Source organism: Orcinus orca, chromosome X (genome assembly GCF_937001465.1).
Source record: "Orcinus orca chromosome X, mOrcOrc1.1, whole genome shotgun sequence".
Classification (NCBI taxonomy): Eukaryota; Metazoa; Chordata; class Mammalia; order Artiodactyla; family Delphinidae; genus Orcinus; species Orcinus orca.
In genome coordinates this window covers 28800284-28818511 of record NC_064580.1, presented here as the reverse complement: position 1 = coordinate 28818511, position 18228 = coordinate 28800284, and the positions used below count along the sequence as shown (strand labels likewise).

The window sequence follows — 18228 nt, the reverse complement described above, 5'->3', positions numbered from 1 at the left end:
GATTCCTTCTAGTGTAGTTTTCATTTCAGTTATTGTATTGTTCATCTCTGTTTGTTTGTTCTTTAATTGTTCTAGGTGTTTGTTAAACATTTCTTGCATCTTCTCGATCTTTGCCTCCATTCTTTTTCCGAGGTCCTGGATCATCTTCACTATCATTATTCTGAATTCTTTTTCTGGAAGGTTGCCCATCTCCACTTCATTTAGTTTTTTTTTCTGGGGTTTCATCTTGTTCCTTCATCTGGTGTATAGCCCTCTGCCTTTTCATCTTCTCTATCTTTCTGTGAATGTGGTTTTTGTTCCACAGGCTGCAGGATTGTAGTTCCTCTTGCTTCTGCTGTCTGCCCTCTGGTGGGTGAGGCTATCTAAGAGGCTTGTGTACGTTTCCTGATGGGAGTGACTGGTGGTGGGTAGAGCTGGGGGCTGCTCTGGTGGGCAGAGCTCAGTAAAACTTTAATCTACTTGACTGCTGATGGGTGGGGCTGGGTTCCTTCCCTTTTGGTTGTTTGGCCATAGGCAACCCAACACTGGAGCCTACCTGGGCTCTTTGTTGGGGCTAATGACAGACTCTGGGAGGGCTCACGCCAAGGAGTACTTCCCAGAACTTCTGCTGCCAGTGTTCTTGTCCCCACGGTGAAGCAGCGCCAGCCCCCGCCTCTGCAGGAGACCCTCCAACACTAGCAGATAGGTCTGGTTCAGTCTCCCCTGGTCACTGCTCCTTCCCCTGGGTCCCGATGCGCACACTACTTTGTGTGTGCCCTCCAAGAGTGGAGTCTCTGTTTCCCCCAGTCCTGTTGAAGTCCTGCAGTCATTTCCCACTAGCCTTCAAAGTCTGATTCTCTAGGAATTCCTCCTCCTGTTGCCAGACCCCCAGTTTGGGAAGCCTGACATGGGGCTCAGAACCTTCACTCCAGTGGGTGGGCTTCTGTGGTGTAAGTGTTCGCCAGTCTTTGGGTCACCCACCCACCAGTTATGGGATTTGATTTTACTGTGATTGCGCCCCTCCTGCCATCTCATTGTGGCTTCTCCTTTGTCTGTGGATGTGGGGTATCGTTTTTGGTGAGTTCCAGTGTCTTGCTGTTGATGATTGTCCAGCAGCTAGCTGTGATTCTGGTGTTCTCACAAGAGGGAGTGAGAGCACGTCCTTCTACTCTGCCATCTTGGTTCCTCCTGGAGAAGTATTTTAATTTATCCAAATTTTAGTTTCCTCTCCTATAAATTGGTGGCAATGATGCTCTCCCTGCCCACACTGGAGTGTTGTGGTGAGAAATCCGTGGAGAAAATTACTAAAAATGAATACTGTTTAAAGTTCTGTACAGATAGAAGGTATTATTATGAATTCAGACCAAAAGAGTCTACATGTTATAACTACTTAATACTGCTTCATTTACATTGCAGCTAATGGTTCCTCTGCCTTTGTTCTGCCTGATGAAACTCTAGATTGAAACTGTAATGAATCAATCTCTCTTTCTACCTCTCTCCCTCTCTCTTATACGTCCCTTAAGGATTATGTTATGCTTCATTCTAATCGGGATAACAGCAGCAGCAAATGTTGTTTGAGACCCTACTGTGTATCAGACATTGCACTGGGTTGGTGAGGAAGAAAAAGATAAATTTGATACTTTAAGTAGCTTATCTCATCTCAAGGGTGAGGCTTGTGAGGGCCTGGCACATGTTTAACAACTTAAAGAACTCATTGCTGGTTATTTTGCTACTTAGGGTAAAGACGTAGCTTACCCAAACAAATATGAGACTCATTTAGACTGAATTACGTAGAGACCACTGCTTACCTGGTTTTGCTCTTGCTTTACCGAAGAATCTTATCTCTAATGTTCAGGTAGGAGCAATTCTGTTAAAAAACAAACAACAGATTGGATCCTTTAATTCAAGAAATTTTCAAGGTGCTAAAAATTTTGGTAGAATAGCAGTGTATTTGCTGTAATGAGAACTGTACGGTGTTCTCTAGCTGGTTATACCCAAATGAATATATGGATTTTATTCTGATATCTGTTTTAGAATTGATGATTTTCCTTCATCAGTAGCATGGTCTTTATTATGGTCTGATCTGGCTTTCCTCCCCTTGTCTTCTGCACTGGGCTACGCACCTCACGGCTCTCATTATTGCATTCTGTACTCTTTTCATTTACATTGTTTTAAGTGTATTAACGATGTATTTTACTAAAGGCTTTGCTTTTCAAATATCCTATAAAATGTTGGCTGCCTGATTTACAGGCATCATAGAATGATTATGTGCCTCTTCAGCTCTCTGTCTTTCACACCTTAACTTGAAGACTATTTCTTTTCTAATCTGTGTTCTCTTTGTTGGATCAGCATTTGTTTTGTTTCTGTAGCAATGGGAGGGTCATTTTAAATCTTGTTTCGGATGCAAGTCTTTAATAGGTAAAAATGTATGTTGTATCAGATATTTATTGTTGTATAACAAGCTACCACCAAATGTATCAGTTATTTATTGTTGTATAACAGGCTACCCCGCATGTAGTGGCTTAAAATAAGAATCATTTATGTAGCTCATGATTTTGGGGATCTGCTTTAGGCTGGGCATATCTAGATGGTTCTTTTGCTAGTCTCAGCTGGGCTCACTCATGTATTAATGGTCAGCTGGTAGTCAATGGCCTCATTCATGTGACTGGCACTTGGTTATTGGATGAGACAGTGGATGTGACAGGGCCACTTGTCTGTCATCATTCAGTAGGCTAGCATAGTTCACATAGTGGTGAAAGGTTTCGAAGCATAGCCCAATGGCCAAGGTTTTCTCAAACCTTTGCTTGTGTCATGTTTACTAATATCCCATTGGCCAGAACAAGTTACTTGGCCAATCCATATTCAGTGAATGGAGAAATACACTACAGCTCTCAATGGGAGCATCTGGAATATCTCATTATAAGGGTATAGATGCAGGAAGAAAAAGAATTTGTAGACGTTTACTCTCTACCAGTGATGCTTTCACTTTTATCATCATGGCATTTCCTGTATAATATTATTTACTATTCCCTCATAGCTGTAGCTTCAAGTATTTACTATTTCTTCAGTGCATGCCCAATATCATGAGGTTAAGAGAAGCACTTAATTTCACTTAATCTGTAATTTGAGGTGTAAGAGAGCACAAACTTGGATAGGCATAAAGGATGTCCACTGCAAATGCTAAGCAAGTATATAAACCATACACACACCCATGCACACACATACCCACCCACCCCCAAAACACACACACAGGAAGAGGAGGGGAGGAGAGAGACTGAGAAAAAGAGAAATTAAAAACCCTTTCAATTAGTGATTCTCAACCAGAGGCAATTTCCCGGCCTTCAGAGGACACTTGATAATGTCTGAAAACGTGTTTGGTTATCAAAAGTGGGATGGTGCTCTGACCAAGGATACTGATAAACATCCCACAATGCACAGGACAGCCACCCACAGCAAAGACTTATATGTGCCAAAATATCAACAGTGCTAAGGTTGAGAAACACTGCTTTTTACTGAGTGCATGTATGAAGAATTTATATAATGTGAGTTATGAATCCATATATGAGTAAGAATTCATATATGAAAATTAGAAGATGCAAACTAAAAAGGGGGAAGGCAAGGGTTATTTCTATCTTCAAATTAGTGAAGAAAGGATGCAAGTTTGCGTGAAGTCAGATTGGAGATATTTCTCAAGAATAATATCTGCCTTGTGGGAGGAAGCCAGATTCACTTGATTTTTATAACCTATATTTTTATGACTAGTTCAAGGTGATCTTCTCTCCCTAATTAGAATGGATATTAGATTATTTTGTGGATACTATATATTAAAAGCTATAGCTCTTGGATTCAAAAGTATTTGAGTACTTAATAATTTTTATATATTGAGTGGGACATGTAGGAGAAGTATCTGATGATCATATCAGTCTTAGAAATAGGTGTAATGGTTAAGCACACTGTCTTGGCATTGTCACTTGTTAATGTGAGATCCTGAGCAAAGTATTTTACCTTTTAGTAAAATGGGAATAATGGTAACCCTGAAAATCATTTGGTAAAAATTAAATAAAACAGGGGTTATAAGTAAACTTGCCTGGCATACAGAAAACCCTGAGTAAACGATTGTGGTGATAGTGTGGGTGGTAATCTCTCTTCCAAGTAGCAGTAAATATTTCTTATTTGGATTATATTCTTAGTAGCAGAAAAGAACCAATTAAAAAATTATGAAGTAGCATCACTAAGCTTTCAAAGTCTATGGCTCTTACACCCAAAAAATCTGTTTCTAAAATCCAGAAGTATAGTTGTTTATCATGAATCTTTGACTTCCAGTTCTCTAGGACTCGTCCACGTATAGCACAAGCCCTTATTGTGCTAAAATGTAAATAATTGATGATAGTTGAATCATATATACTATTTCCGCTTTAGAATGATGAGAAAGAATATAGAGAAAAATAAATGTTTATGGGTTCACAACATTTGTTTCTAATTTTCCACATGTACCTACAGACTACAAATATTTAGAGGGAAGTGAGGTTCTTTTTGAGTCCATGCATGATTTCTAGTTTTGGTAACATGTACTTTCTTGTGCATGTTTCATTAAGCTACATGCCATCCTTTTAAATATTCAAAAAGAAAAATATTTTCCCATGTTGCTTACATGGAGATAGTTATTTTATCTATTGGTGATATGGATAAATAGCTAAAACAATCTTTCCTATAACTCTAGTATTAGATAGTAATTCAATTTAACCACATATACAAGATGGTACTTTTTAGATATCTGTGTTAGTGTGGGTCCAATAATTTATCATTTCATCAGTTGACTGATTTTTCAAATATCAAAGTAAAAAAATTACCCACATTCATACAACAAAGCTAGAAATAAAATGTGTTCCTTGTTTTCTTATCAACCAAAGGAGACCTGTCAGTTACAGAAAAATCACATGTGAATACTTCAAAGGAAGTATTCCAAACACATTGTGTGTTTTTTAAAACATTTAGTAGTTCCTCTAAAGCTCTAAGTAAAGCTATTAGTCTGACTAATCATGTACCCTCGAAACCAATTAAAATTTTAGACTAGAGAAATATTCTTAAAACACTTGAAAAAATGAGAGTTCCCTCCTGAAGCCAACACCTTTTAATCAACAAAATACTCAGAGCAAAGCTGTGGTTTGCAATAGTATATTACACCTAGTGTTACTCATGCTACTATTCTGGTGTGCCAAACTTGATTCCTTTCAGAAATTTTGAGTTTGACTTTTTGTATGCTTAACTGTGGAAGGAAAATACAATTTCTAGTAGAGTTATCTTAATTTTCTAATAAACACATGTGAAACACGTTATGCTACAATCATTAATAGTCAGACTATACAGGCTCTGTGTGTGTGTGTGTGTGTGTGTGTGTGTGTCTGTGTCTGTGTGTACGTGTACATATCTATTCACATACACACATATATATGATGTGTGTATCTATCTACCTGGCTTAGTGATACACATTGTAATACATGTGGTTCTGACATGAATTGATTAACCAAGGGCACTAGCCCCTGTTGCTGGAGGGACGGTTAATAGTGTGACACCTTAAGGACTGTTTTCCGCCTAACCCCATGCTGGAAGAGATGCTTCTTCCATCGGACTTGAGAAGAATGACCTTGGTCTCGGTGATGGTTAAAGAAGCAGAGATTTGAAGCAGCCATTCCTAGGGCCAACTCCTTGCAACCCTGGACAGTGGCCTGAGGCAAGAGGCAGACATCCAGGCAAGCCGATCAAACTGTACGGGCGTTAAACGGGGGCACGGAGGAAAGGATCCCTACCGGCGAGAGGGGAAGCCATTTTCCATGCTCCTTAAGGAAGAGAACCTGGAAACCCATCCTGGAACTTCGTGCTTAAGATTCTGTGTAGTCGTTTATGTATCCTGACTCCTTCCCTGATGAGGGTTATGGGTTGAGAGAACTCTCAACAAATCCTCTTTCCATCTTTTAAATGATGGAGTTAACAGAAAACTCCCATGGGATGACGAAATATCCCTGCCTGACCCTTGGTGTCAAGATTCTGTGGCTCAGTCTGGACAAAACCACTTAAACTGCCTCCTTACAGATCCAACCAGCCCACACTTTACCTAATGAGGTGATTTGCTTATGTTTCTAGTAAAAGGACAGTGGAAAAGAAGCAACCTAATTTTTTTTTTCTCTTTAGCTAAAAAGTAGAGGCATCTGAATATGCAGTATGAGTCAATATATGATATACATAATAAAATATGATAAATGTTCTCAGGACCTCAGGCTTCCCTGGTGGCACAGTGGTTAAGAATCCGCCTGCCAGTGCAGGGGACACGGGTTCGAGCCCTGGTCTGGGAAGATCCCACATGCCTCAGGGCAACTAAGCCTGTGCACCACAACTACTGAGCCTGTGCTCTAGAGCCTGCAAGCCACAACTACTGAGCCCATGCACCTAGAGCCCGTGCTCCACAAGAGAAGCCACAGCAATGAGACGGCCGCACACTGCAGTGAAGAGTAGCCTCCGCTTGCCGCAACTAGAGAAAGCCGCACACAGCAACAAAGAACCAAAGTAGCCAAAAATAAATAAATAAATTTATTTAAAAAAATGTTCTCAGGACCTCAAAATTTTTCCATTGAAGCATCTTAATAAAAAAATTAAAGTATGTGCACATACATGGATCTAGAGACAAGTCTTTTTAGGACGAATGAAATATTTCAAGTAGTGTTGTAGATAGAATTGACCCTAATAAAATGTGTGTAATAGATGGAGATTAGCCTCTTGCTACTTCATGATATAGCACTTTTTTTCTCTAGGAGACCCAAAGTTTCTGGAGTTTAGAACCCAGCTCTCAAGTACTATCAGCTACCCTCTAGCCATATTACAAATAAAATTAAAATTCCCCAACCCTAATAATGGTGCAAGATTTTGTTCTTCCTAGTGATGGTTAGATTTCAGTAATAAAATGTTAAGGATTCAAAGTGTTTAAGACCCGAAAGAATGGTGTAATTCTATGCCTCATAGAGATTTTTAGTTATAAACTTACCCTGGTCCTCCACAAAACATAGAAATCTAGAGTTGGTATTTGAAAAGGAATTGAGACTTTTGTCTGGGGAAGGGAGAGGAGTTTTCAAGAAGAATATAGAGCATATGGAAGGGCACGAAAGGGTGAGATGGTCTGTGCTCATGGGAGAATGCCATATAGAGACTGAGGTGTGGGGAAGCATGGGAAGAATGGAGGGAAATGAAGCTGGAGTATGAAGTCTGGTTCTAAGAGCACAGGACCTGGAAAGCCGTGCTAATTTAGAAAGTGAGCAGCCAATAAACATTGAGCAGCAAAAGGGAAAGGAGAAGGAAAAAACACACACATACACATGCTAGGAGGTGACTTAACATATCAATTCATAAAATACTAATTAGAACAATTCCATGTGATTGGTACTGTTTTCTTCATTATGCGGGTAAATGATCTGAGGTTCAGAAAAGTTCAGTTTAGCAAGCATGGTATAATCCCTTACCTCCAGATGCCTGTAATCTTGTCCAAGATTGTATATCTAGGAAATGGTAAGACCAGCTCTCTGTGAGGGAAGTACTATTATAATCTCCATTTTAAAGAGGAGTAAATGGAGATTCAGGGAGGCTAAGTAACCTGCCTAGGGTTACACAGCTAAAACATGGCAGAGCAAGGGTTTAAATCCATCATTCTAGCCTTAGATAGTCTGTTTTATACTCTGCTTCTTGATCCAGTGTTGTTTCCTACTTTTCTCCCCTTGATAGAAAAGTAGGGAACATAAGAATTCATTGGTTCTATTTTCTCCCTTTAATATTTGACTTTCCATTGCCTTCCCCAAGCAGTGGCTCATTATTTTCTTGTTCTTAAAATAGCTAAAATCACCTAAACAGCAAGAGCCTTGGCATGTTCTGTGTTCTAGGCTTCGAGAAACTGTCTTTAGATGTTCTCTTTTAGCACTCGCCTTGGATAGAAGGCCTCTAAGTTTACTGAAAATCTTGCTGTGCATAGACTTTTTTGTTTGTTTCATTCATTTATTCAGAGGTCATCAATTGAGCATCTTCTAGATTCTAGAACCTGTGGGAGGTGCAGAAGATAAAGCAGTGGGCAAAATGGAAAGTTTCTCCTCCCTTCCCCATTGGTAGAAAGATGTTTTCAGGTGTTGAGGACTGGAGGAGACAAGACCAGCCATGTCCTGACTGACGGGTCCACAAATCAGATCCTTTGCCCATGACCAGGGCACAGATGGCAGCATTGCTCTGCCTCTCAGCTCTCCTCTGAATCTGTTTCAGCTGTCTTTCTACTTGGTGATACTTTTTCCTCATTGGAGAATTTTGTGATTTATCATCCCAATATTAACTGTACTTTTTAGTCATCTTAAAACGTTCTGTTTTTCGATCTCTGGTCCTAGCCTTTCTTTTCAATAGACTTTTCCCTCCGCCCCCCCCCCCCATGTGTTTTCCAGAAAACAGTTGAAGTCTGATGATTCTCTGCATTCTCGTCCTTCACTGTAGAGAAATTTAAGATGATGTGATAATTTCCACTTCATTAAACACTTCTTTGTTGGTCAGAAGCAAGTCTAGAGAAAAAAATCGCATTCCTTCTTTCTTTTGAGGGTGAATTTTTCAATGTCAAGTTAAAAAAAAAAAAACCTTGTCTGACACTTCCCAGAACCTTGAAATCCTCCTAAAATACTGTATGTTGCCTGAGTATCTGTTGTTATCTATTTTCAGAACAATTTGTCCATATTTCCTAGTCAGCTAGACATTCCACAGTTAGCTCCTACAGTGATATTTTAATTTAGCTCTCTTTTCATCCACACCCATGCATTCTCTCCAGGGATTCAGCTCCTCTCTTGGAATCCCTTTTAAGATTGCTAGATCCTATTGGCTCCCATGCTTTCTCCTACTAGACTGTTGGATCACAAGATGCTATTTCTGCTTCAAATTATGTTTCATTCTTTCTAGAAAAAAGCCTCAGAGTAGTGAGATAGCTTTGGGAAACTATTTCTTCTCTGTCTCCTCAGTATCATTGTCCTTCAGTCATTACTTCTTGGCATTAGTTTTTTATTCCATCTGACACCTCACTTTTTTTCTTTCTACCTTGTTCAAGATTATTTCTTCCATCTGTAGGAACCTCTTGTTCTCCCCAAGAAGCTTGAGAGACAAGAGACTTTCCTCCATTTCTTTCATCATCTTCTCTAACAAAAAGACAACCTTAAAAAGGCAGAAAGTAATATAACCATGAAAAGTAATTTATGGCTACCTCAGAATGGAATGCCCGTATGGCACATTTTCTTCATGTTTCTAGAACAGTTCTCTTGTCATCCGTGCCTCTCAGGATTCCCGTTGACATGCTGTGTTTTGCAGCTTTCCCTCAAAGCTTCCCTTCTGAACTATATAGGCCACTCCTTCTCTACTACCAGTCTCCTGGATATATTAGGCTCCAGAGGCCATTGGCTATAAACTGACCTGACATTTCTTGCCCTTCTTCACGCACCTTCGATAATCCAGCTGTTGGTATTTAGTATCAATTCACACCAGCAAATTCAGCCCCCTTCAGTACATATAGGGCCACACAAGACCTTTGACTGAGTTTTCCCCAAATATTTTACGTATTTCGACCCGTTATCTCTAACGTCTTACCATATTTGTTATCACTGTGCTTCTTATTTATCAGATATTTATAAAAATCGTAATACCTAACAGTATTACCTACTAGTGTCTGGAACTATGCTAATATTTTCCTGTTATTTTTCTGGTATTGTTCTGTGTACATTTCTTGTATTAGTCATTGAATCTGTACAACTGCCCCTTTGACATTTATCCTGTCATTATCCCTCCTTGCTGAAGAGAAAACTTGAAATTTAGAGAAGTTTAGTAACTTAACCAAGGTCACAGACTTCCTAAGACAGAGAAGGATTCTCTCCCAGGTGTTTTCACTCCAGAACTTCAGATCTTAACTGTTACCATGTGCTACCTTACACTATAGTGTTCATCACTATTCATATTAATTTAATATTTCTTAATAACCTTGAAACAGTGTTTCACTATCCAAGTGGAAAAACTTTCCTAGCTCTGCTTTTCCAAAAATAATGTAGCTTGGGTTTTCTTCACTGCTAGTCACTTTATTACCAGTCTGAAAGAAAAGGAAAAAATATATAAGCTGCTCCCAGTATAAAATACAGAGCAAAGACAAGAACATTTCATTGGCTTTGATTTCCCTAGAGTCCACCTCCAAACTAGTTTACTTCCTATTCAAGGAAATCATAAGTTCGAATTAAGATCTTATCCAATCTTTACTTTTTTCTTCCCCTTGAATGAAAAAAATAAGTAAAACTTATTCACCTGGCAAAGCCTGAATACTTTATATTTTTCTTTACCGATTCCACAACCTGTATAATTGTTATTGAGAAGGACTTTTTAAATTAAATCAGTTGCTCAGCCATGATGATAATCAAAATCAGTTTGAAAGATTGTTAAATATGTATTAATGAAAAGTTGGAAACTTTGAATTTTTCTATCGTGGTACTATATAAAGTATCCACATTAGGATACTTTATAAATTGTACTTATAATTTTAAAATTATATTTATAATGTCATAAATAATACTTTGGCTCAAATTGTTACACCTAAATTAGTTTTATTATTATTGAAATTGGCTTCTTGTGTTTCTAATTTTTCTTTTTTTCTTTTTTCCTTTTTGAAAAAAAAATTTAGCTCCTAGTCAGACTGTCACTCTGGTGACACAACCTGTGGTTACCAAGGAAACTGCCGTCTCCAAACTAGAAATGCCATCTTCCTTGCTGTTGGAGGTACCTGCTCTGGCAGATTTCAACCGGGTTTGGACAGAACTTACCGACTGGCTGTCTCTGCTTGATCGTGTTATAAAATCACAGAGGGTGATGGTGGGTGATCTCGAAGACATCAACGAGATGATCATCAAGCAGAAGGTATGGGGGAAAAAAGAGAAGGGCTGGCAGAGGTTTATCTTTAAAGTGAAGATTTTCCACAAGTCATTTCCCACCAGTTTTTAGGTAGCTTTTCTCTGTGAGCCAACACACTACTCTCTCTACTCTGTTTGGTCTAAGTATGATCAAGGAAACAAATGAATGCAGTTGTCTAAAACAACCATAAATTACAAAGGAATAATACAAGTAAAAAAGCTTAGCCCTTAAAGTATAGTTGGCTTAATTAAATTCACTAAACATCTGGTATTTTTAAAACCTATTTTATATCAAATAAATAGCTCATTCGAGCTGTCTACATTTGAAGTGTTTGTTTTGGCACTCTGCAGCCATAATATATTACAGAATCGAATATAATAATCTGGGAATTGGTTGTTCACTCTTCTGAGTCGTCCATGCCAATTCTCCTCCTCCAGTGATAAGGATAATTGAAAATAAGCTCCAAATAAAAAAAAGAGAAAAGTAACAAAACATAATATATTTTTAAATACCTTAGATCTTAATATTCGTATTTATTTAATGCCATACTCAAGTAAGCATGTTTTTAATACAACGATTGCATTTCTCAGCCTCATTGGAATCCATTCTGCAAAATTACGACATCAATGAGAAACATCAGAATATACTGACATAAATACGGTTTACTTAGCTAAAACAAATATACTATATATCTTTTATATTTCTGAATGAATAAGAAAAGTAGATTTGAAAGGTTTATATGCTATAGTTTTTTCACTTGTAAATGATGTTCAAGTCTTTTCTAAAGAAGTAATAAATTGTACTGAAGTTGTTTAGGAATACTTTTTGAAAAAACAGGGACTAGGGCAGACAGATTTCTTTTTAAAATGAACTTCAGCAATTCAGTAGGAATGAAAATAATTTAATAGTAAACAACCTGCATTTAAAGTGTCTTGATCTTAGACTCAGAGGACCTGAATTCAGTGGTCTTTTTTTTTTTTTTTTTTTTGCGGTACGCGGGCCTCTCACTGTTGTGGCCTCTCCCGTTGCGGAGCACAGGCTCCGGATGCGCAAGCTCAGCGGCCATGGCTCACGGGCCCAGCCGCTCTGCGACATGTGGGATCTTCCCAGACCGGGGCACCAACCCGTGTCCCCTGCGTCGGCAGGCAGACTCTCAGCCACTGCGCCACCAGGGAAGCCCCAGTGGTGTTTTTTTGTCATTTGCAAATGGCATGATTGTGGTCAAATCATGCTCTGGATCTTGGTTTCCTCTTCTAGGTACAAGGCACAAAGGATTCACATATACCATAGTGTTGGAGATGTGTGAATATAAAGATATGTAAATATTATATAAATATGTATGTATAGTTTGTTTTACTACTGCTTTATAACAAGTATTAGTAGCCAAATTTTTCCAAAAAAGCAACCGAAGCTCATAGATGTCATACTCCTAATAAGTAGCAGAGCAAATATTCAAATCCAAGTCTGTTTGGGGCCTAAGCCTGTGTTCTTACTACGTATACTGCCTGCCAGTATTAACTGTAAATGTGGCTACCATTTGGTGATATATGTGTATTTGAATATATAGTGTATGTGAGACACAAAGCTAAGCATTTTACAATTGCAGTGTGCTGATACATAAAGAAACAAGAGGTACATTCTTTCACAATATCATATTGAGCTATTCCAGTACTTCCGGGACTATTCCTAACCAGAGGAGACAGTATGTTATGATGTTTAAAGCATGGGCTTTGAAATTAGATTGTATGGGTTTAAAGTTTGGCTCCTCTACTGTAGCTGTGTGACCTTGGGTAAGTTATTCAACCTCCCTGAACCTGAGGTCATCTATCTATACAATGTGGATAATGATACTATCTTCCTTATAGGTGGTCATGAGGATTAAATTAGGTAGTACATGAAAATGCTTCCCACCTTGCCTTGATTACTGCAAGTATTCAACTAATGTTAGTAATTAATATTAGGTGCTAAGCAAACTATGTAAGTCTGCCTATTCATGGTATTTGTGTTGTGCAAACTGTATGTCATATAATAATATTACACGAAAATAAGAGCTCATTTCCACACCTGGACCCCATGCTGCTAATGACATTATGGCCTCCTGTAAAAGACACTAGATACTAGAGTGGGGAAGATAATTCACACTCCTTTGTAAAATGTTTGATGCCTCTTCAAAGTGGTAGTCTTTAACTACAGGTCCAAAAGTAATTCAGAGGAGAAGTTCAAGTGCCATGTCTAGGGTCACAGAAAGCCAGTACAGTTGTCAGTCACACAAGGGATTGGTTCTGGAATCCACCATGGATAACAAAATCTGCAGATACTCAAGTCCCATAGTTGGCCCTCCATATCTGTGGATTCTGCACTGTGGATTCTGCATATGCAGATACAGGGGGCTGATTGTATTTTTATTGAAAAAAAAATCCCCGTAGAATTGGACTTGCATAGTTCAAACCTGTGTTATTCAAGGGTCAACTGTATTATAAATGTTCACACACACACATACACACACACACATACACACACACATATACACCTGTAATCTCTCTTCTCTTGCTAAATAGTGGGGATGATTTTCCTACTTCTTCCCCTTACATTAAAAAAAATTATAAAGATATTGTCAATTCCTGCCTTGTATAGCTACAGTCACTAAATGGTCAGTAAAATGACCCTAAATAAACATTAAACAAATGTTTGTGTGTGGAGGGTTATAAAAAAGAGAGGTGAGTTTGGGGAAGTATTAATTGTAATATCAGGGAAGAAATATTTCCTCTATGTAGAGTTTTAAATAAAGCAATTCTAATTTTACTGTTTGAGGTGTGAGAAACGATGCAGTGTTCCATCTGTGCTTTATAAACTGTAAAACGCTATCAATGTCTATTTACTCATATATTCTTTTAGTAAATTTTTATTGAGCGACTACTAAGTGCCTGGGAAATACAGAGTTAGACAAGATAGGAATGCACAGATTAAAGAAGATGATGGGAATAAAAAGCAATAATAGCACTGTGATAGAAATAAACTTCAGGATAATACCTAGCACATATTTAGCGTTAATGATGCTAGTCACTGATCTAAATGATTTGTGTGTATCACTTAATGCTTACAACAACACTGTGAGATTTATACTAAAGCGCAGTGAGTGCTTGTGTAAGTAATGTTGTAAGTAACTTGCTCAACGTCAAGTAGTAAAAAGCTAGCAATGAGATTTGAACCTAAGCAGTCTGGTTCTAGAATCCCCACCCTCAGATGCCGTAGTTTTCCACTTCCCTGGGAATCCTTGGGCAATGCTCTAGGGACTTACTTCATGGAGAGGGCATCTAACTAAGCCAAAGAGGAGAAGAGATGTCAGGAAAAGCTTCTTGAAGAAGATAAAACCTAAGCGAAGCATTAAAGAACAACTTGGAATTAACCAGGTAGATAAAATGACAAAGGCGATCCTGGCAGAAGGAACTGTGCTTTTCACTGAAGTAAACAGTGCAGTATGTGATAGAAATTGTGATTCCATCTGGCTGAAACTAAGGGGATGAGGAAGAAATTTATGAGGTTGCATAGAGAAGGGTAGGACTAAAAAATGGGTACCCTTCCTTGCCAGACTAAGGAGGGTTTTTAAAATAAATTATAATTGACATACAATATTATAATAGTTTCAGGTGTATAACCTAGTGATTTGATATTTTTATCTGTTACAAATTTGTATGATTTAATGCGTTAATCCGTTATAAAATAAGCCACCATACAGAACTATTACAATACAGACTAAGGAGTTTTGATTATGGCCTGCAGGTGGTAACAATCTGAAAGGATTTTAAACAGAGAAGTAAAATCATCAAATGTAGTGTAGTTGCATATTAGGTAGGTTTCTCTCCATGCAAGCAAGGGAAAGTATCCTCTGATTAAATCAGGCAGAAAGTAAACACTGTAATTAGCTTGAAGGCAATGGAAAAAGACCTAGAAAAAGAAAATGGACCTGAGTATGCCTGGGCATTTAGCTAGCAGGTACTACTTGAGTCTCTTTGTGATCCTCTTTTGCTTTATACTGTGTAACTGTTCAAAATTTAAAGTCCTGGGAGGAGTCCAGTTGACCATGCTTGGGTCACACCCCCATCTCTTAGCTAGAGGAGAGCAGAGAACACTGATTTAAAACGCTTTCCTTCCAAAGCTCCTTACACTGGGGGAGAGATCATTTCCTCACCCCTCCTCCCAATGTAAGCAATATGTTTATCTGTTTTAACTTTGCAATATGGAGACCTGAAATAAAACTATTTATGTCCCAGTACTCTAAATATAAGTTTGTTTGACACCTGCACATACAGTAGTTGGTTCTCAAAAAAATGTAGATTGTGAGGGAGCTTCAAGATGGCAGAAGAGTAAGACGGGGAGATCACCTTCCTCCCCACAGATATACCAGAAATACATCTACACGTGGAACAACTCCTACAGAACACCTACTGAACGCTGGCAGAACACCTCAGACCTCCCAAAAGGCAAGAAACTCCCCACGTACCCGGGTAGGGCAAAAGAAAAAAGAAAAAACACAGACAAAAGAATAGGGACGGGACCTGCACCAGTGGGAGGGAGCTGTGAAGGAGGAAAGGTGTTCACACACTAGGAAGCCCCTTCGCGCGCGGAGACTGCGGGTGGCGGACGGGGGAGCTTCGGAGCCGCGGAGGAGAGCGCAGCAACAGGGGTGCGGAGGACAAAACTTAGAGATTCCCGCACAGAGGATCGGTGCCGACCAGCACTCACCAGCCGGCAGGCTTGTCTGCTCACCCGCCCGGGCGGGCGGGGCTGGGAGCTGAGGCTCGGGCTTCGGAGCTTAGATCCCAGGGAGAGGACTGGGGTTGGCTGCGTGAACACAGCCTGAAGGGGGCTAGTGCGCCACAGCTAGCCAGGAGGGAGTCCGGGAAAATGTCTGGACCTGCCTAAGAGTCAAGAGACTTTTTCTTGCCTCTTTGTTTCCTGGTGCGAGGAGATGGGATTAAGAGCGCAGCTTAAAGGAGCTCCAGAGACTGGCTCGAGCCGCGGCTATCAGCGCGGACCGCAGAGACGGGCATGGGATGCTAAGGCCGCTGCTGCCGCCACCAAGAAGCCTGTGTGCGAGCACAGGTCACTCTCCACACCCCTCTTCCAGGGAGCCTGTGCAGCCCGCCACTGCCAGTGTCCCGGGATCCAGGGACAACTTCCCCGGGAGAACGCACGTCGCGCCTCAGGCTGGTGCAACGTCACGCTGGCCTCTACCGCCGCAGGCTCGCCCTGCATCCCTACCCCACCCTCCGCCTGGCCTGAGTGAGCCAGAGCCCCCGAATCACGGGCTCCTTTAACCCCGTCCTGTCTGAGTGAAGAAAAGCCGCCCTCAGGCAACCAACACGCACAGGCGGAGCCGAATCCAAAGCTGAACCCCTGGAGCTGTGAGAACAAAGAAGACAAAGGGAAATATCTCCCAGCAGCCTCAGGAGCAGCGGGATTAAGTCTCCACAATCAACTTGATGTACCCTGCATCTGTGGAATACCTGAATAGACAACGAATCAAACCAAATTCAGGAGGTGGACTTCGGGAGCAATGATGTATATGTTTTTTTTTTTCCCTTTTTCTTTTTTTATGAGTGTGTATGTGTATGCTTCTGTGTGAGATTTTGTCTGTATAGCTTTGCTTTTACCATTTGTGCTAGGGTTCTGTCTGGCTGGTTTTTTGTTGTTGTTGTTGTTTGGGTTTTTTTTTAAAGTATAGTTTGAGCATTTGTTATCATTAGTTGATTTGTTTTTTAGTTTGGTTGCTCTCTTCTTTCTTTTTAATTTTTTTTATTACTTAAAATTTTTTTAAATTATTTTAATAACTTTATTTTATTTTACATTATTTTATTTTATTTTATCTTCTTCTTTCTCTCTTTCTTTATTTTCTCCCTTTTATTCTGAGCTGTGTGGATGACAGGCTCTTGGTGCTCCAGCCAGGCATCAGGGCTGTGCCTCTGGAGTGGGAGAGCCAAGTTCAGGACACTGGTCAACAAGAGACCTCCCAGCTCCAAGTAATATCAGACAGCGAAAATCTCCCAGAGATCTCCATCTCAACACCTACACCCAGCTCCACTCAATGACCAACAAGCTACAGTGCTGGCCACCCCATGCCAAACAACTAGCAAGAGAGGAACGCAACCCCATCCATTAGCAGAGAGGCTGCCTAAAATCATAATAAGGCCACAGACACCCCCAAACACACCACCAGACGTGGACCTGCCCACCAGAAAGACAAGATCCTGCCTCATCCACCAGAGCACAGCCACTAGTCCCCTCCACCAGGAAGCCTACACAACCCACTGAACCAACCTTAGCCACTGGGGACAGACACCAAAAACAACGGGAACTACGAACCTGCAGCCTGCAAAAAGGAAACCCCAAACACAGTAAGTTAAGCAAAATGAAAAGACAGAGAAACACACAGCAGATAAAGGAGCAAGGCAAAAACCCACCAGACCTAACAAATGAAGAGGAAATAGGCAGTCAACCTGAAAAAGAATTCAGAATAATGATAGTAAAGACGATCCAAAATCTTGGAAATAGAATAGAGAAAATACAAGAAACATCTAACAAGAAACTAGAAGAACTAAAGGGCAAACAAACAGTGATGAACATCACAGTAAATGAAATTAAAAATTCTCTAGAAGGAATCAATAGCAGAATAACTGAGGCAGAAGAACGTATAAGTGACCTGGAAGATAAAATAGTGGAAATAACGATGGCAGAGCAGAAGAAAGAAAAAACAATGAAAAGAATTGAGGACAGTCTCAGAGACCTCTGGGACAACATTAAATGCACCAACATTCGAATTAGAGGGGTCCCAGAAGGAGAAGAGAAAAAGAAGGGGACTGAGAAAATATTTGAAGACATTTTAGTTGAAAACTTCCCTAATATGGGAAAGGAAATAGTTAATCAAGTCCAGGAAGTGCAGAGAGTCCCATACAGGATAGATCCAAGGAGAAACACGCCAAGACACATGTTAACCAAACTGTCAAAAATTAAATACAAAGAAAACATATTAAAAGCAGCAAGGGAAAAATAACACACAAGGGAATCCCCATAAGGTTAACAGCTGATCTTTCATCAGAAACTCTGCAAGCCAGAAGGGACTGGCAGAACATATTTAAAGTGATGAAGGAGAAAAACCTACAACCAAGATTACTCTACCCAGCAAGGATCTCATTCAGATTTGATGGAGAAATTAAAAGCTTTATAGACGAGCAAAAGCTAAGAGAATTCAGCACCACCAAACCAGTTTTACAAAAAATGCTATTGGAACTTCTCTAGGGGGGA

At 39.8% G+C, this 18228-nt stretch overlaps 1 protein-coding gene across 1 annotated transcript in view; it reads left to right on the top strand.

The window, feature by feature from the left end:
- DMD (dystrophin) overlaps nucleotides 1-18228 on the top strand; it is a 2251544-nt gene that overhangs the window by 1557345 nt on the left and 675971 nt on the right. Inside the window, exon 51 of the mRNA XM_049704774.1 lies at nucleotides 10700-10932. Coding sequence (XP_049560731.1) covers nucleotides 10700-10932 — 233 coding nt within the window. The remainder of the gene's footprint in view (nucleotides 1-10699; nucleotides 10933-18228) is intronic.